Genomic DNA, 21,375 nt, shown 5'->3' on the forward strand with positions numbered 1-21,375 from the left:
ATACTGGTACTGGCCGGGGACTTACAGCGGGCTTTATTGACTGGTGTAGGGGTTTACTTACAGGTAAATTGTACTAAAATGTAATTGTTCCTTAAAGACATACATGGAAAATAAAAGTAGAGAGATTAGAAGTGTTAAAAGCAAGAAAGGGAAGATTTAAAGAGAACACAAGGTCATGTACTGAAAAGAACGTGTTGTAGAAAGAAATTTTTTTCACATGTAATTTAATGTCTAAATTGCTAAATCTATGTTAATTGGTAAATCCATGAATAATGAATGATTTTCTTTTGGAAATAAATGCAGTTCTCTTGAAGAAAAAATAGTTTCTTGTGTTCATTAAAATAATGGCAATAAAGTTTATATTAAGCAGAAATTATGTAAACTATATTAGCTTTATGTTTACGCAAAAATAAAGTATTCTCTATCTAATATATAAGTCTGTAAAGTAGATAACAACATCATGCTACTATCACCAATGCATACCAAAAGGCTGAAACTTCAATTAAGCCAAAAGCAAATATTGAAAATGAATAATGAAATGGCAGTATTTTAGGTCACTGCAAAACTAATTGAGGTTAAATCAGGTTAGGAATTTTGTACAGTACATTATACAGAGGTAAAAGGAAAACGTATCCAACATTTCATCATCAAGCTAAATCTGCCAAGAGATATAAAACTATATTGATCAAGTAAAAAGTGTATACTTTATTTGGATCAGCATTCCCCACAGTGTAGAGTGAATAGCACTTGTGTTGTCCAACCCCACTCTGAAGCAGAACTAAAGGCAAACAGATAAACACATGGTTGAAATGGATATAAGTTTTACCAGCAAAAGATCTGGACTATGATCAGTGTGATAATGCTAATTCCTTTTCTACTGATTGGGAAAATGCACAGGCTGGACTGGGCTCGAAGTTTCAGTTTCCACTTGGAAAAGCACTGATGCCCTGGCAGTACCAGGGGAAATAGGGGTCCACTGACAAAACCTGGGTGCAGGGCATACATTTGAAGTGTTTGAATTTTTTTAAAATTTCCTTTAAGAGGCCAACCCACATTTCCTCTTTCTCATATTGTGTTATTGATCTAATAGCATTGTTATTCAGCAATGACCTTTCTTTATATTCAAAATTATCTTTAATAATGTGGTGCTCTAACTGATGCTACCCCATAATTACCCTAAGGATACAAAAATTCTCTACAAGGATCCCAAAAAGTTACAATGCGTAACAAAGTTACAGTTTGCATAAACTAAGGCTCGATTTTTAAAACAGCGACTCAGACATTCCCTCATGGGAATCAGTTACTGCCATTGAAACACATCAACTTGGAAGATTCCTATGAGGGGGGAGTTTGAGGGAATGTCTGATTCCATGTTTTATAAATGGAGCCATAGTGTAAAAAAACTAAGATCAAATTGAATTTGAGTGAATAGGATTTTGAACAATTTATAAAAGTTTGCAATGGCAACATTTTGAACCTAGTGAAAATAATTTACTAATGAAATTGGGACTGCTCTCTAAAATGTAATGTTCTCTGTAAAACATGCATATTCAGTGAATGCATGCAAAGAGAATATTCACTTAGCATAGTAGATAAGGTGAGATTGTCTCAATCAAAAATCTGGTCCCTATTTTCTTTGCACATATTTTGGTATTCAAAATAAACAGTTTTTATGTGAAAAGTTGTTTTTTCCCAAAGTATTTCAACTCCATCTTACATTCTGCAGGAACATCCTGAATTAAACCAGCATAAAACACAATTTGGTTTAAATATCTCCTTTAAAATGAACACCTGGCATGTCTGTTTGTTATATTTCATACCTGAAGTCAATTTTCTGTGATATATTTGACATTTCATATACAAGCCCCTCTTTTTTTCTCATGTAGCCCAGACATATATCAGTCCACCTCTAATCTCTTGTAAGCATTCTGCTTTTATCATCCTTTCAGTATTTATTCCCTTACCATTCCTTTTTGGAACCTCATCAGGTTTGCCCCTGTGATCTGAATAAATCTGTGAGTTCCCTTTTGCTACACAGAAGGTGGCAGCTGTCAGAAGCTCCTGGGATAGGGAAACAAGAAGGCCTGGGGGCTCAGTTGACAGCAAATAAGAAGTTCTGAAAAAAGAAAGGAAATCTGAAAAAGCTCTGAACTCTTATCCCCTGGGTAGCAATGGTAAAATTAGAATCTACAGCAGATAAAGTCAGAGATCACGTTAAAATGAAAATAACACAGGAAAACACACTACAAATGTCACAGGCTGGCATTAAATCAAGATATTATAGAGCCAAAAATCCCCAGTTTGTTGCATACCCTCTACAGCATATGTACAACCACAGTTATGCTACGGGGTTGGTTCAATAAAGGAGTTGAATACGTTGTTTCTCACTGCAAAGTAAAGGGTTACTTAGCTAGATAAATGAGGTAAAGGTTTGCTTATTTAAGCACCCAATCATTTCTAAGCAGATATCATGTATTTTGTTATCCTCCTGGCAAAAAAATAAAATTAAACACATTATGAATATATGAAAAATTGCTTTTCAAAGTAAACATTTTATTCCCTTTTAAATAAATCAACAACCACAGGATAATGCATTACCAAAGTTTTTTTTGTAAGCCATTCTCATTTGGCCTAATTTATTAAAGACGTCTGTTGCCTGGTTAGATCTTTAGTGGTCTTTTTAGGTGGATGATCGCTGTACAGACAGGCTGCATGGCTACATACTCTGTTTTATAAAGAGGGTGGAGGACAAGCAGAAAATGAAAAGTAGTGCTTTCAGTTATAGTTGGTCATTTATGTTTTAACCAGGTGGATCACCAACAACACTTTCAAGGATGAAGTGGGATACATGTACAAACTGAAATGAAAAAGGTAAAGAAAATTTGAACATGTACTTTTTTCATAAATCAAAGTTAAAGTATAGTTAAAACATTACTGTAGGTCCCTTGCCCTCTTAAAAAAATTGTGGTTATGGAATTTGCTTCACATTTGTGAAATGGTGAAAATTAGCCCAGTTTTTAAAAATTAGACATTTCTTCACTCATTTAAACACAATTTTTGCAGCAAAATTAACCTCGCAAAAGAACTGAGTTTTTGAAATCCTAAGGTAAAATTTAAATCTGCAGCTTCCAATAAAGTAATATCTGGTGATCCTGACATGAAGGTCTTTGTTTGAGCACATCTAAAGTACTTTAAAGATATTCATAATGTTGCTTTTGCATAAAATGCTGACAGGTAGACTTTTTATGACAAAAGAGACTGTCAGGTTTTCTCAGTCATGGATATTTCTCTCTGCTTTCAGCACTTATTTCTGTAAATGTACAATTCCAGTACAATTTAAAGCAATCAATTACTAATCAAGTACTATTAGGCTCATTTTTAAATCTGCAAAGGGAGCTGTGATATGTTCCTAATAAGATGAATCAAAATATAGCGACACTACAAATATATAAAAAAAATTAAACCAGAATTAGAATAAAAGTCAAATCAAATCCCCGCATATTTATTTAGTGTGGCAGTTAAGTAATGCCTTTATATTACTTCATGTAGTCTTTTCCAGCCCTCATCTTCCATTTATGGGAAAAATGCAGTATCTGCATGGAAATTCTCAAGTACTAGTCCACTGTTTTATATTTGTATTGTGGTTCTATTTATTTCAAATGTTGGCACATTAGGATGTGTTGGCAGCCCATTCATTTTCAATAGTCTGCCTTAATGTGTGACATAACACATTTTAACCCACATGTGTTAACAAATACATAAAGAGACAGCCCTCCTGTATCAACCAGCATCCATAGAAACCAGTCTCAATAGCTGTTGGATGTATTGAAAAAAAGAGGCTACATAAATAAAATAAAAAAAAAAAGAATAGTAGCCAATAGCATAGACCAGAGAAAAAAAGCGAGAAGAAACAAAGAAACAAGTGTCCAACTGTAGAGAGGCAGGTGTAAAGTCACAAACACACATCCTGAGACGGCTTAACAGAAAAGGTTCATAAAGAGAAGGTTCATAACAAGTAGTTATATAACCTGGGAATCTATCATGAAGCTGGGACATCAACTATTCCATACATGCAAGAAGAAGAGTTCCACCACAAATTCCAGCATAGTAGGCACTGTTGTATCTTAAAAACACAGACAGATTATTATTATTATTATTATTAATAAACAGGATTTATATAGCGCCAACATATTACGCAGCGCTGTACAATAAATAGGGATTGCAAATGACAGACTAATACAGACAGTGATACAGGAGGAGAGGACCCTGCCCCGAAGAGATTACAGTCTAGTAGGTGAGTGAATTTCACACACAATAGGATGGGAAATATGTAGTGGTGGGAAGTAGTGGTAGTTTCAATTGACAGAAGAAGACGGGTAGGCAAGTTTGAAAAAATGGGTTTTGAGCGCTCTTTTAAATGAGCAGAAAGTAGGAGCAAGCCGAATAGGACGAGGAAGACCATTCCAGAGAGTTGGAGCAGCTCTAGAGAAGTCTTGTAACCATTTGTAACAGATTGTTAACTAGTAGCCATCTTTATTTTACAAGGACTTCCTGCTAAATCTCCTCCACAACCTCTTAAAGCAGAAATGACAACATACTATTAAACAGGCAACGCAAAAATGCAACAAATTTACAACATTTCCCCTCCCTCTGTTAGTCTTCACAATTTGACAACATTATAAAGTATGTAGTCATTCAGATGCCTAGGTAAGGTCCTAGTACACTCTGAACTCTTCCACTGGCCAGAGATGAGGGTAGTTGTCTTGGCGCTTCTTCTAGAATCAATCTAGGCTTGCTATAAGCCTGATACCTTTTCACTTCAGTTTTGGGGGTTCAGCATCTTCATTTTATGGATTCATGGAGCTGACCTGTTGCAAAACTGTAATTAAAGCTTTGCTGAATAGTAGTCTCTCACGCAATTGTGTTTTTAGGCCATTTTTAGTTTTAAGTCTGTTCCATACCTCCACTGGCCTGTGGAAGGTATAGTGGTAATAAAACATGCTTTATTCTCTGATTAAGAAAAGTCTCAAACTCCTTTAAAATAAGTTGTGTCCCGTTCTTGGTGATTATTTTTGCGAACAGTCCCCACCTGCAGAGCCATTCTTCCAATTTGAGTGGTCATAACTACAGCTTTAGCCACTTCTGGCCTACAAATCATTAGCTATCAGACAACACTTTTGGTGCTGCTTTGCTACTGTAATTTTTCCACATAAATCTGGAGCAATTGTTGGTTAGCAATTGTGAGTTAAATTTTTCTTTTGGTTATCTATACTAGGATCACACTGATTCTCTGCAAATCCATTCCATTTGGCATCCCAAACAGCAGCTCTTTGCAAAATAAGTGTATCTGGCTCTATAAGTAGTATCTCTCTAAATTTTGGGTTTGTAGTCTTTTCAATAAGCTGATCCCTGATCATTTCATCCTTTAAGGGTTCATATCCGAAGGGTGCTGCTAACTGCCTCAGCACATAGGGACACGTTCTTGTACAGTAGCAGTGTAGAATAAATCTGCTCCCAGAGTAAAGAAAATCCTATAACCCTCTGAGCCTAAAGTGTTCAACAGCAAAGAACACTTTTTGTGTCAGAACACATCATCCAGGCCACATACTAGCAAGTAGATAGAAACTGTTCAGACCAGCGATCCCAGGGTGCTGCAAGCTCCCAGGTTGCTGCAGAAACTTTTCTGGAAGGTGCATATAGGGTTCAAGATGTCTTTGTCACCATTGTTGTATTTTAGAATCACAATTTTAAATTTCCTCCCAGTACCTCCTAAAGCAGAAATTACATAAAATGAGAATACATAAGTGTCAACACAAAAACTTATACACAACAAATACACAACAAGGGCAACTCTGAATCTCCAAAGGTACGGGAATCACATTTATGGCAGCCAAAAGAAAAAAAATTACAATAAACCCTCTCTTGGCTGGAAAAGGAGATCCAGGAAATCCTAGATAGAAGCATATGTTTAGTCAACATGGGGACAATGCCATCCATCACACAGTTATAACTATGGAAAATGTATTGAATTAAAGGGAAACCCACAAGATATGCAACATAGCGCCCTCCTTCTTCCCACATGTCAACAGAAGGCTAAACTCTAAAAATGTGCAGGCATCTGTACCAATGAGACAAGATCGTAAAACTCCTCTCCTGAGACACACTAAAAATGCTAACCTTGTAGGTAAAAGAAGGAGAAAAAAAGAAAGACCTGTGTATTGTTTAGTTTAAGCAACTCTTATATTTTTTGGGGGTGACAAATTGAGTGCACTTTATAGCATTTTCACTAACTTAAAAATTACATGTAGTCTACACATTTCTTTTTAGTTTTCAAAGCTAGTATCAGGCCATTACAGGACAGAATCAATGCCTATTTTGTAATTAAAACAGAAAAAAATATTATTACATATTTTTAAGGAAAATAAGAATGGCCCTTCACCACTGATTCATAAATAAAAAAAAAGTTTCTGTAACTACAAAAAAGAATAATGTCACCTCAAAAAGGAACAAAAGCATATGTCTTATGTTCTTTGAAAAAGTACACTGATAGTTCTTATCTGTGATGTGCTTCAGAGGTTCTTTCTGCCAGCAAATACTGCATTTATATGACATGCAGGTTACTTACAAACAAAAAGACATTAAGAAAAAAATAAATTTTAAACTAAAAAAGAAAACTACTCTTTTAGGCAAAATGGGAACCAATAGGAAACATAAATTAATATATATATCCTGTTCAATGAAATGAAATATCTATAGCACATAAAGAAATTGGAGTTCTGTATTATATATGGAAACAAAATAAGTCTTGAATAGGAAATGTATTAGTTTTTGAAAATGCAATCAAAGGGTGTATAGTATACATCAATGTATTCTTTCTTCTCCCTTGTGATGTAAAATGCAAAGGTATTCAAGCAAAAGGTCAGACTGTTAGCTCCACAGTGTTCCATAAAAGGATCTCCTCTATTATCTGTAATTCCTAACCCTTTAACCTAACCAGTTTCTCTTAAGGCTTTTATTTTTCTCTGAGCTTAAACTAAATCCCAAAGCCTCCCAAAGAAAACCAAACTTCATTTAATATATAAGAATATCAGATCAAACCTTTCCAATATGTTAGAGTATTCTTCAGTTTTTAAAGAGGATTTGTCACTTTTTAAATATCTCATTCATCAATCTGTTTGATGTAAGTTAAGAAAATGGCTATTTTCAGAAATTGCTTGTTCTTTAGAACGAAATAGACGTTTCATTTCCATAAAACAAGTAGACGTTTTTACTGAAAATCTAGCCTTTCATGTCGTCATTAGTACATTATATCTAATTGATATTTTAATGTCGCTTCCCATTGTAATCAACAGGAGTGAACATATAATTTGTGCAGATTGTTCAGACCAGTGGACAGATTTTATTAGATGGGGGCCTGGTAGGGGCCTGGACTCCCTCGTTCACATAGACCTGGACACCTCTCAGCTTCACGGCATGTAAGAAGTGGGAAACATTTCTCAAGATGCTAACCAGATAGGTAATATCAGTGGCATCGGTATGCACCTCTTTTATTTATGGTCTGACTAGCACTAAGACATGCAGTATACTTTTTCCATTTCCCTGAACTTGAAGTAACTGTGGGTCTGATCCAAGTTGCATAATATGAACCATACAAGTTGTAACAAATACTTTTTATTCTATCTATCTATCTATCTATCTATCTATCTATCTATCTATCTATCTATCTATCTATGTCTACTACTGGTAATCAATACTTTTTATCTTTTTTTCAACTTTAGCTTTATTTTTATGTTCTTTTATAAGTTCATTTTTGAAAAAAGGAAAAAAATAAAAAAACAGCAGTACAGATACTCCTCACATACCAACTTATCTGTTTAATGATCACTCATACTTACGACCAGCTCTCAAACAAGTATATTGTGCAGGAACTTATACAGTGTATTGCAGTGCAGTGTTTGTTCATCAAGCTCTTAACTCACAGCACCATTTCTCACACTCTGTCCTCAGCCCTGTTCTTGCAGGCCATCAGTATTTCTGATACTTTACTATGCAAAGACCTGTTTTTTATTGTCCTCAAACCAATTAACTTAGCGACCAATTTGTAGACAAGGAACTCAGTCGTTGTCTTTTTACCAGAAAAATTTGTAACTTTGGTTACTATGCTAATACTTGCAATTAGGGAAAGACTCACTCTAAAGGCTCTATTTATAAAGTAGAGAATCTGACATTCCCTTAAACAATATTAGAATATTTGCAGGGCATTTACTCTTAGTTCATTATAAGTTTACATGCCACATCTCTAAATACAACATACAAATTTACACTTTGTGTCAGTCAATCACCATGGGACTTTAACGGCATTAATTTTGTGTGACTCAATAATAATACAATTTAATAATTTATTCAAAAATCCATAAAATACATAAAATTTTATTTCTATAAAATCAATACTGCTGTTTACCAGTCTTGATTTTTTGGAAATCAATTTTTATGTATGTTTTTTGAATAAATTAATATATTCTTATCAATATTGAGTTGCACAAAATGAATGCTATTAAGTCCCATGGTTATTGACTCAAAGTGTAAATTTACATATTCCCATAAACATTTCCTGGTGAGTGTCAATTACTGCCATTAAAACACATAGACCTGGAAGACTCCTAGTGTGTTTCGCATTCTGTAGCATTTGGAAAGTGTTAAAATGCCCCACAAATGCCCAAACCACTTAAAAACATTTATAAATGCTCATAAATACTTAAAACAATGAAATAATATTATCTTTATATGTCTTTTGGCCATTTGTTTAAGTTTTTTTTAGGTGTTTATGGGTGTTCTTTCCTATCCTAATATGATCTTGATTTTTAAAAAAAAAACACTGAAAACTTAAATTCTGTTGGTATTGTCTTTATACTTTTGAAAACCCTTAAATAAAGAATGTTTAAAAAAAAAAGACTGTCAATCATGATATTATATTAACTAGTTATATATCTTATCTTATATAAGGTTTTATATCAGTTCAGTTTAAATATATCTGAAATAAGATGGTTTTTTATAAAAAAAAAATCTAATTTTTCTATTTTCTCTGAAACCTTCCCTAAATACAGTGAATTCAGAGAAAATTATAATAACAATGGCAAAACCCTTCTACAAAATCTAGAATAATAGGGACTTTGTATTGTATAAAATTCCAGTCATTTGTATTTCAGGATCAGCCTATTTTAAATGTACATGAAAAGGACAATTTTACTTTTGATAAATGTGACCCTATGCAAAGAGTTCGCTTTGAAAATTGCCATTTTTGGCAAGCAGAATAAACTACATAAAATTTACAACTTGCATCAAATTGACTGTCAAGTAAGACATTCTAAAAGACATAAATCTTTTTTTAAAGAATCCTTTTACTGGTAATAAAACTTTTAGGTAAGTGCTGGAGCTTTTACCAGATACAAAACAGTACTCACCTGCAGTGTGGTTTGGCAAAAGAGCTGTATCTATTTCCCCTATTTTTGTTGGGGTAATTCTGCACAATGCAACTCAACACACCTGGTATAAGCAAACCTATAGGTTGGATTAAAAACATTAGGGCTGATTTACAAAAGGAATCTAGGCTGTTCAGATATCAAGGGGAATTATCACCGTGCAATGGAGTTTAGTAATTCGCCGATAGTTCAGTTTGCAAAGCAGAGCCAATTAAGAAAAAAACTGAAAAAACAGGATTTTCCTTGGACATCTTTGAATGGTTAAAGTTTGAAGCACCTCATGTCATTTACCAAGCTAAGTTATATATCCTTTTAATGAGGAATTATCCCCACGAAAGGAAACAATCAATATAAAAAAATCATTCCCATTATGGATTGAAAATACATAGGTTTCAGATGGACTTTAACCTGTTAATTTATATCCTGTAAATATTTTTATCCCAGATGTCATTTAGTACAGCCTCTACTTGAACCACACAAATATTGTAGTAACTATTGTGAATATGTACAAATGAACACTGCATACAATTTTCTGATTTGAAAAAGAACTCAAAATGTAAATGTCATGACAAATTTAACTCTCCACGGCAAACTTCAAAATGTGTGAATGCTGAAAATGCAAGCTATTGTTAAATCTGGTTCTGTGAACTTTACCACATCATTGTAATGTTTAATTATGCCGCAGGGTTTAAAAGTAAGCTAGTTTAAATGTATACAGTTAGTCTATTTTCTTACATTTGATGTGTACAACAGATTTTTAGTCTTTTAATATTTACTAAAGGAGAAGTAATCTTGTGTTTCCTACAAACAGGAACTTGTGTTAAAAGAGGAAATCCACTTACAACTGCTATTTGAGCATTCAAAAGACTAGAGAGACAAAATACATCTCTGGTTTGTACACCAGTCAAGTCATTCTTACACTTAGATAATTTTACATTATGAAAATGTTACACAATAAAGATTAACAAAATAAGATAGCAGGAAAACTCAAAACGCTAAGTTCAGTAGGAAACAGATTCAGTAACTATGACGAGAAACACTATAATCTTTAAAAGATATATTACATCAATGGGTAACCCAGCCTTACAGAATCCACCTATAACATACACATCACTTTTGTTAGATTTCTGTCACTGAAATGATCTTTGGTAATTGTTTCCAGTAGCGGGAAAGAAGGAGGACTGTACAGTCAGCATGTTCGGTTCTATGAAGAAAGGAGTGGGGAGGATGAATGAGCTTACCTCCAAGTAAAGTGCAGTCATTTATTGACCCACTAGAATTGATTGATGAATGAAATCAAGGGAACTGCTGTACACATGCTAGGTTTTCATCCTAGATCATCTCGGACTACAATAATCCAAAGTGTGTACAAAGCTTTAGTGACAACGGTCAGTAAAACAATTACGGAGGCTAGCCAAAATTTAGTCTTCTCTAGCATAACAAAAATAGGTTTTAAAACACTTAAAAAATGTTTTCCCATTTACACTTAATAGGAAGGTGTTAAACTCTTTCAATAATCAAATGTGAAGTAACTGAAAAAACTATTCTTTTGTACAGCTATCCTTTATCTTCTACCCTTCTTTCCACAGAGCACATTCTAAGTCTTAAAATCACCTGTCTTCGCTCCTGCCAACCCAACTCTTTTGGGGACTTTGGAGAGCTGCTCAGCCACTACGAAAAACTGTTCCACACAGCCTTCATTTCTTTTTTTTTTATAAAGTCACCCAATGGTGGACAGCTTTCAAATGAATAGGATTTTTACATTTTACAAAAAAATGGACCAGTCTGAGTTTGCAGCTGTGCAGATTCTAAACACCTGGCTGTCTGCAATACCAGGGTGCTCTTGTGTGAATGTACCTTCTGAATAGAATACATGATTCTTTCCAAACCCCACTGGTGGCCAACAAGGCTGCTTATCACAGAAATGGTAAGACTACCTTACACTTAAAAAACACTTTCCAGCACCTAATAACTTTCTACATCAGTTCCTGATGTAAATAGTGACCAATAGTTCCTATTATTTGTGTTTTATTACCAGCCTTAACAGCCACCAGCAAATGGGAATCATTTACATTAGAAACCAGGTTCCTGGTGGCTGTACTAATAATGGTACCTTACAGAGTAATGGCTGTACTAGTAATGGTACCTTACAGAGAAGCTCCAGGTCAACATATTGCAAGGCAATGTCTTATTTCAGTGGCGGCATTAAGATTTAAAGGTAGTTTTAAGAAGAAAAAATTGTTATAAAATAGTAGAAAATTTTTTAGATGGAGAATGCCACTATCTGACCTCAGTTGTGCGCTAATTCCAGGGCAGAGAAGCACATGTTCAGAGTCACTGAAAATAAGACGATGCAGGTGGAACCAGTTTGAGGGTTGTAAGTCAGACAGTAGCAGATGCCAACAGACAGCTATTTAGTGTAATACCCAATTACTTTTTTCATATAAATGAAAGCAGTAAGAAGACAACAGCTGTTTGATATCCAGTGCTCAAAGCGCTTTGAAGGTAACTGCTGCCTAGGTTTGTGACAGGCTCATTTAAGGGTGCCCGTACATGGGAATAAAGATTTAAGATCCTCAAGTTACCAGAGCACTCATCACATGTCATTGTAGGTTTGTAAATTAGCATAGTATGGAATGCAGTTTCAAGCATTTTAAGTCCACTGATACATGGACCTGTGGAAATATGCACTGCTGCATTTTCTGTTCAACAAAGGGCTGAATAAAGGTTACTGTTACCATATCATAAAAGATAAAGTTATCAATATACCCTTTATTCTCCCTGCAGTTGATCTTTTCCTCATTGCTGACTTACCATGCCTTTGCCTGCCCCATGTTTCTGTATGAAGATGGCTTAGAAGATCTTAATAGGGGCTTGACTTTACCTACTAATGTCAGACCCACCCAATTTGTTGACTGCTGTTTAAATGATTGATGGAGGAATTATCACGCAGCATCAAAGAAAAGAAAGCACAAATCAACAGAATAAATGTTATTACACTGCAGGTACTTCGCTTCCAGAAAGAAAACAATGAAGAGAACAGTAGTGACATCATTAAATCTTATTCAAAATCTGGTAAGACTAACATCCAGGCACAAGGTTCCAGGGAAATTTAAGACAAAAGCTACATTCTTTAGTGCACAATTTAAATTTGTAGATATTCTCTATAACATAACAAACTTTTTTAGTTCCAGTTCATTGTAAGAGGAAATTACATGACCAGTTCCATTTGTTGTGTCTTCCTTGTTCCATCTGCTGTTGTTTCTAAGTGATGGTACAATGTATTTATATTCTTAAAACAGTTATCTTTGAAACACAGCTAAAGAAGAAAAAAATAGGTAGTAGTAATATCAATGATAACAATAATAAAAGAATAATACACACATAACTTTGGTGCACAGCCAAATTTTATTTTCCTTTATATTGACTTAGGAAAAAAATTTGACATAAATGGTGGTTAAATTCAAGACATACATGTCTCATATAAGGAGAACCTCTTATGCACCCATTCATCTTTCCTGGGAATTAAGTTCTCCTAGAAATTTGTTTTGCTGCGTTAGCAGTTACTGTCCTCCATACTAGTTGTCGTTTGTAGCTTCCATTAACACAGCTGAGTGTTCTTCTGCCATGACACTCAATGCGTTGTCCAAAAATAAAGCAGAAATAAATCAACTAAAAAAAAGGCAGTATTTCTGTAGTGTTAAGGATCCGGCAGAGTATTAATATCGTATTACTTTGAAAATATATATAAATCACATCCTGGTAAACTCAAATTAAGAAATAAATGTATGTTTGTATATAATAAAATAAAGATACATATACAAGGTTTAAGGTTTTGTTTGAAGAAATCCTACTACAAGAACTCTTCAGACTGAACGTCACGTGAATGAAACACTGACTCATAGAATCAAGGATTCATTTTTGAATGGATTAGCTATCTCTAAGTAAGTTTTAAAGGAAAATTTAAGTTTTCCTACAGTCAAATATAATAATTTTCTGCAGTGACATGACAGACGGAATGTTGTGGCACTTCTTAAGTTGGCTAAATAAACAGAATTAAATTGGGTCTGCTAGCATGTGTCTTTAATGGAACCATCAAGTAGTGTAATAATTTATTTCCATGTTCCAAATCATTGATCACTAATCTTCTAAAGATGGCTACGTCTCCTATCGTGTGCCATTGCACAGCATCACCAAGAATAGCAATTCATAAACTGTATTGATTGCTCTATACCCCTGAGAAAATCTTGTTACAATTGAGGTGCTATATAAATCAGTTGCATTAAGTATTTCCATGAGTGGTAAACACATTCATGAAGCTGTACTATTAGCTGTCAGTAGGTTTTTTTTTTTTTACTGTTAGATAAATGGTAGGCATACTTGTACTGCTAAATCAATTATCTTTTGGTATTAGTATTACATAGTTTGGCATAACACAGTGTAATCAAAGTCTTCCAGATGTACTCATAGCTTCCTCAATTTTTTGACAATGTACCAATGCTGTGTTCACTTATTAAAGAAAATTAACTTTCCCTTGTTGCAGAGAGCTAGTATAGCACTTTTATCTATTTCCTGTCATATGAATTTTCCTATTGTATTGTACTTTATTAAAAATGTACGCAGCCACTCTTGTCACTTGGTTCTTTCCTTCATATTGAACTTCAGAACCCCATTATAGAATGATGGTTAATATTTAAATAGCATAGTATATGAAGTTGTTTGGAAAGGTGGAAGCAAAGAAAATGCTTATTTTTCCATCCCACAGATTACAGAGACATAAGCAGACAACATGCTCTTCTTTCTTTGCTATATGTGCATGTGTTTTGGGCAAAAGCGAAGAAGAGAAAGACGGAATAACAAATGTCTTAAGTGACTATCAGATGAAGGAAGGAAAATAGGTGAGTGGCAGTGTATGGGTTTAAATACGTAGAGACATAAAAGGGACATTATCCCATTTCCTCTGATCTAGAGAAAACAACAGTTCTAATGGGCACAAGTTTGTTTTGACTTGTCCATAATAATATCCCAAGTGAGTACCAAGGCTATGCCATGTCTGTGACCCTCCTGATGTAGTTTCTGAGTTCATGTGGGTCCCTCAGTCCCATGTCCCGGCAAACCCACTCAAGATCACATTCCTCTGCACCTGGCACTGCATCATAAACACTACCTTCACAAGGCAAACTAGTAAAAGTAGTAAACTTTACACGCTTGCGTTTGGATGTAGGAGATGAGCTTAATGGGTCCTCACTGGCTTCCCTACTTGAGCCACCCCCACCAGAGGAGCCATCTCCACGTCCATGAGATTGGCTTTGCACGCTAGCCTGAGAACTGCTGTTACTGCTGCTTCCTCTTGCCTCTCCTCTACAGCAAGAGGAATGATGAGGAGGTAGAGTTCCTGTTTCCAAGGGATTACCAGGACTTTCAGGTTGTGGTGATAATTCTCCTCTTGCCCTAAGAGGCTGTCCATTTCCCAAAAATACCCAATGGTGGGAGTGATCTGGATTGGCCTGGCCTTCTGGTGGAACTCTTTTGTGTCTATACTTAAGAACAAACACAATGCAGTTTATGAGGAAGACCAGAATGGCAAGGCAGAATACTCCTAGAAGTGCATACATCCCAATCTCCAGGTCTGTCAATCCACGTGGGAGTTGAGGAAACACTGTAGGAAGTGGTAAGGGTAAATCTCCAGGCACATGTGAGCTGTGCTCTTCAGATGTTGTGGATAACGTTGTCATAGATGTTGTTTTGGATGTGTCTCTGTTTTCTTGCACAGGAGAGTGTGGTGGGACCTCAGTCACTAATTTTCCATGCTCACCTTCCCCTACTGGTTCACTTGAGCCAAAAACAACATGAACTACGGCTGTTGCTGTTGCCAGTATACTTTTCCGCTTAGTCTTTTGGCAGCTCTCATTAATTATCATCTCCGCTTTCAGCAATGGCCCTGTCCCTTGCTCCTCACCAGAAAGAACGAGAGGAAATGTACGATCTGGGCTCACAGATACAATTTTTTCATCCATGCTACTCAATGCCAATATGTAGTCTTTAGGATCATAGAGGGATAATGGAGCTGCAGTGCCATCACTGAACGTCAGCCAAAGGTTTACCAAAGCATCCTATAAAAGAGTGAGAACTGAATTAGTTTAGAAACATTATAATGATAATATTATTATTGGTAATAATATTATTATTGAGAAATGTGACAACACATTCATTTATTGCGATACAATTTTAAAGCTGTTAAAAAAGGATTATTTGAAGATGCGATATTTATTGATCATACAATATTAGTATTGTAAATTTAAATCATTTTTTAAAATTATTTATATAACTGACATTGATGCACAGTGATACAGAGCTTTTAAAGCACACTCACCTGTTTTGGAGATTTTAGCATGTGCTGGGCAGTTGTCTTGGCTATTATAGTGTGACTGTTTCCTGGGCTGGCATGTAAGGAAAGGGAGAGGCCAGATATTATCTGTGCCTGAAGCTCTATGATGCTTACTTTCTCCTCAGTCACTGTAATTGTTGTTTCACCTAAAACTGCCTCCATAAGAGGGGAAACCACCTGTTCAAAAATCGAAAAGGAGGATAACTTGGTTAGTAACAATAATCTACTGAAAATACTATAATGATATACTATATAAAAAAATCTCCCCTGTCCCCTCTAACTCTGCTTCCTGTAAATTGACAAAGAAAAAAGGTTATGGCTTTAGTAAAAGGGCAACTATCGGAGGGGGTGGGGGAGCCTTGAGATCAACTTTAACATTTGGCATTACCAAAAGTCTTGGTAATACATATTTTCCTTTCATTGGACTTGAGGAAAAATGTCACTGTGCTTTTAATATATAACCCCTAAACATACACACACATAGCATAATCTATAACTGTAGAAGAGAACAACATGATTAGGCTGAAAAGTTCCAACTCAGACATGTAACCCTATGCATGTCAATTCAGAAAAATAGCAGACTAGTTGGGCCTGAATTATTAAGGCTCTCCAAGGCTGGAGAAGATACACTTTCATCAGTGAACCTGGGTGATCCAGCAAACCTGGAATGGATCTGGTCCAGGATTGAAAATATTAGCTAACAAAATACTTTTACGCAATTCATTCCAGGTTTGCTGGATCATCCGGGTTCACTGATGAAAGTGTATCTTCTCCAGCCTTGGAGAGCTTTAATAATACAGGCCCATTACTGGTGTCCTTTTCAAGGCAGACTTTTAAAGTATATCTAAACCCAGAAACAAAAAAAATGGTTTATTCCCACCTTAGATGTAGTGCCTAAATTCTTTTTTCTTTTCCACCTATATTTTTTATGTGGTGTTCCTGCCAGTACTTTCCTCTTTGTAAAAAGTACATGGGAGGGGTTCTTACACCCCTGAAATAACTAATAACAATGTAACAAAAGGCAGCACATACAAAGAGTATGGGACGTTATCTGCTAATAACCTTTCTGCTAGAATCAATTATTTTTTCTGCTTATCAAACCAATGTAACAAAACATTTTAAATGGTATAGGACCGAAAATTTATAAAACGAGGATAAATAATAACCATAGATGAAAATTGTTAAAAAATTGATAAAAAATTGTTAAAATTGATAATCAAAAAACAACAAATACAAAGAATAAAAATAAACCATCAACCAAATGGAAAAGCCATGGGTTTGGTCTATGACATTATAAATATGACATACTCCTGCCTGAAATGTTACCAAAAATAACAACAAGCAAATATAAACCAGCAGTATATATATATATATATATATATATATATATATATATATATATATATCTTATTTATGAAGAATACATATAAGATATATGTAAGTGCAGCTAATAAACACAGGTGTGCATTTCAATTGTCATAGAAACAATGTGTGCTCACAGCAATGAAAAAAATGTGAGGCGTCCCAATATGATGCATGGGGCTTGTATAGGTGAAGTCTGATCAAATCTTAGATAGTCTTTTTGACTGATAGATTAATGTCAGATCTGCCCCCACTTGCTGAGCTATTTCTTATTACTTTGACATTGCTATTAGTTACTTGCCACAATTCTCTCACCTCTGTACTTAGCCTTGAAAATAGAGAGAGTTTTAGATCTCCCTAACCTTGACCAGCAAGAGACTGGTATAGTGAATAAAGCACTCATTATTATTCATTTTGACTTCACTCTGCACACAGGGAATGGACACCTAGAGACCGTACAGCTAGTTAACTTGACATTTTTCCATATCACAGGCAATGTGAATGTGTGCACCCATCTTTGATCTAGTAACATGTTCGCACACTCATTGGCTATTGGAGACACACTGTGCTTTGAATCTATAAAAAGGTTTAGTGAATAGATGTAAATACGAACAAGCTTGTGTGCTAAATTAAAAGCCTTGGAGAAAAATAATCAATGCAGCATACAGTGAATATGCATTTTGATTAGAAAAGAAAACAAAAATGTTATGGTTAAAATATAGTTCATGTTAATATAATTGCCTATGAAAAAAATATTATTATTAAACATGCTAAATTGACAAAATGATTAGGGATTTATATTCAAATTGTATGTTTAAAATATGCTTTCATTTTAACCCTTATTCCAAAAAGTATTGTTATTTTGATTTTCTATAGTAAGCTGAATTGCAGAGATGGGTCACTAAACACCACCCTGTTCACCAATCCAAAAAGGCATGGAAAGGGAGGAAAAAAATAGCAAGCCTGATTTGGCTGGAACGGCCAAGAAATTACTGCACATTCTTGCTGGCCTGTGCCAGCTCCATTTAGGCAAATCAAGCTTTAAGTGTCTGTAAATTATAATGGAATCAACAACTGGAAAGGCACCGATATATTTTTGTACAGTGTGCAAGAGTTGTCTGGGCTGTCAAGGGGCACAAAGATACTTTCTGGGTATGTCTTAAATAAAGCAATGTATAAATAATTTCATTTAGAGAATGTATTCCACAATTTAATTTAGCTTTCCAGAAGAATGGTTTTAAAAGCTTTGCATTAAAGGCATTAACTTCTGCAACTTCTGGGATCATGAATAATTATTGGCTTTCACCCATTTGCAAATAAATGTGGAAATAAAAGCATTTTAATATAAGTGTTATAATTAAAAAAGATTTAAAAAATACTGTGCAAACAGGTTAAATAATATATATATATATATATATATATATATATATATATATAAATATATATATATATATATATATATATTGCATGGGGATCTAAACCTCAGAGTAGTCAAACAGAATTAAAATTTGTTACAGGACCATGACTATAAAATAAAATATGACATATATAAGAGCTATAAATGCCCCCTCTTGCTTCACATTGATATGATATGATTTAGCAAATTATTCTAGTTTTCAGGCTCTATTCTGATTTTGATAAAAATCTGTTATAAACCTTAACTGCTTGAGCTACCTTAAGACACTTTTTTAATATATTCTCCTGTACATTAAACATGAATTACAGTCAAGGAGCATACATCAAAACTGCTCTGATTATCAGATTTGGAAAGATGAAAGAGGAGATATTCTTATTCAATATTTTAGCTCAGGTAAATAAGATTTTAAAATTTATAAGCAATAACTTCAGTAATATGATATGCTAAAATAAAAGTATTAGGTAAAACATATAAAGTCTTAAAAGCTACTATTAAATAAATAAATAGTTATTTTATATTGCATATAAAGAGGAGTCCAATAACAATGAAAACTGTCAATCAAAAAAGAGATACTTCCATATTGTAACAGGTTATTCAGGCATTTAGCATAACCAATCATATACACTAATATTCCATAAATGCTTGGATATGAATGGTTAGACTTCATGTAAAACCATTTATCAGTTAAGTAAATCCACATCTGGAAATGTGGTCCTGGTCTCATTAACATTAATAATTTTTAGGTTCCTATCATTTCCTGGTTTATAATAAATAAAATATCATTTGGATATATGCCATCAGTCTTTGTGACAATCTTCTTTATAGAAAATATTATGCACATTACTTTTTCCTTGCATATTACAGTGCAGTTCAATTCAATAATCAGAAGCAGGACTGGACAGGGTATGCTTATTAGAGTTCTTGAAGGCTTCACTGAAACTATAGTAAGAGATTTATATATACATACATATAGTACATTTTTACAGATTGCTTTTCACATTAAACTGCTAATGGATGCATGTTAGGCAGTCAAGAAAAGGTACTGATCGCTGTTGTTATTCTTGGTGCACTATTTATTAAACAGGGACATTGACATTCTCTCAAACATTCCCTGGTGGGAATCAATTCCTGCTATTGAACACATAAATAGAATGTTTGGGGGAATGTCTGATTCACTGTTTTATAAATAGAACCCTTGGTGTTGGTGGTGCTTTTAAGAAAAACAAAACAAAAATCTAGAGCTGTATATAGCATCTGTCACCATAAGCAATGGAAAAATAAAGTGCATATTAGGAAACTTTTCTTTAGACAAATATGCCATCAAAGGATAGGGTGAAATATAAGCAAGGGTTAACAAAATCTTCAGTTAAAACCTTAAGGATTGCACATTTTCAATTCAGCTACAGCAGACTTTTAAGACTAGTTATAACCCTTTAGGGGATTATACAGAACAGTGTTAAGTGAAAGAAAAAAGTCCTAGTTAAAGATCAAAGAAACGCAAATTCTGGTTTAAAGCAAGATTCCTAAACATTGCTAAGTATTTTCACAGTTCACATTTTAGTCAAGATTTGCTAATGTTGAGCAAGATATGCTCATTTGATTTTTGTATTAATGACAACTATTCATTAAATAGGACTACAAAAAAATGTCCGGCCATCCCTCTGTCAACAAAAAAAAATTTGGATGAACTGAGTTGTTGCCAATTTCACTGACAAAATTGTAGTACCAAATGACCTATGAGTTGCAGACACTCCTTAGACTTTCTTTCTTTTCAATATCTTTGGTTCTATCAAATCTATCAAAACATTTTTATTGCTGCCAGATTGGTCACACCTTGACTCTTCGCAGAACCTCTCAATTGCAAGAGTTAAACTAAATTTCATTATGTGCAAGGAACACATCATGGTGGAGGATACTGGAATGGTCATTTGAGACTGTCAGGAGATCCTGATTTGCCCTCTATTCATAAAAAATGTATACAGATGCTGGCTGGGTATAATAGAGAGACCTTAAAGAGGTACATCCTTTTCTCGTCTGGTAAATATCTCATATAGTATATGATTAAGTTATATTTTTTGCTGTGGTTTGGTGTTTTTTTTTAACAATTCTTTTATATTCTAGGAACCAAAACTGTATCTTTGTTGATGCTTTAGGATTGTCTATATAAAAGGTTGTGATTTCAGTTTAGGTGAAATGAGTATATAGGTACAAGCTGAATACTGCATTCATTATTCCCCAAGAAAATTATGACATTACATAAAACTAAGAAACAACTACTGTATACTATAACAGTAAGTAATTTCCAAAAAACGTAACACTGCTAAACAATTGTACACAAACGTCCCCAGCATAGGTAAAGCATTTACAAATATCCAATGCTGAGAAGTCAATTTCATTTTATTATAAAGAACAGTTTTGTTCCATTGCAAACACTCACCTTAAATAATGTGGTACCAGGCTCTCTTCCTGCCAAAGTATTACTATCAACCATTTCAGCTATTCTTGAGTCTTCAACTTGCATGAAATCATTAACTAGGTCCGTAACTTCGACCAGCCAGTTTGGACCCAGCATTGTAATAACCTGGTCAGTGCCTTCAGAAGATGTAGTGTGGAACTGGGTAAAAACTTGCAAAGTGGCATGCTGATATTGGAGAGTACAACCTCGATTTAACTTTCTATCTTCCTCATCATCATCGTCATCGCTGTCACGCACTGACCTGCCAATAAAT

At 34.5% G+C, this 21,375-nt stretch overlaps 1 protein-coding gene across 1 annotated transcript in view; it reads right to left on the minus strand.

Annotated features, from left to right (window-relative positions):
- Positions 1-12,850: 12,850 nt before the first annotated feature.
- The window catches only part of TMEM132E (transmembrane protein 132E), a 266,625-nt gene continuing 258,100 nt past the window's right edge, over positions 12,851-21,375 (minus strand). The window contains exons 7-9 of the mRNA XM_072416230.1: positions 21,084-21,363; positions 15,853-16,044; positions 12,851-15,592 (exon numbers count right to left, since the gene is read on the minus strand). Of these exons, the coding sequence (XP_072272331.1) occupies positions 14,522-15,592; positions 15,853-16,044; positions 21,084-21,363 (1,543 nt within the window). The 3' untranslated portion in view covers positions 12,851-14,521. The remainder of the gene's footprint in view (positions 15,593-15,852; positions 16,045-21,083; positions 21,364-21,375) is intronic.

Source organism: Pyxicephalus adspersus, chromosome 1, assembly GCF_032062135.1.
Source record: "Pyxicephalus adspersus chromosome 1, UCB_Pads_2.0, whole genome shotgun sequence".
Taxonomy (NCBI): Eukaryota; Metazoa; Chordata; class Amphibia; order Anura; family Pyxicephalidae; genus Pyxicephalus; species Pyxicephalus adspersus.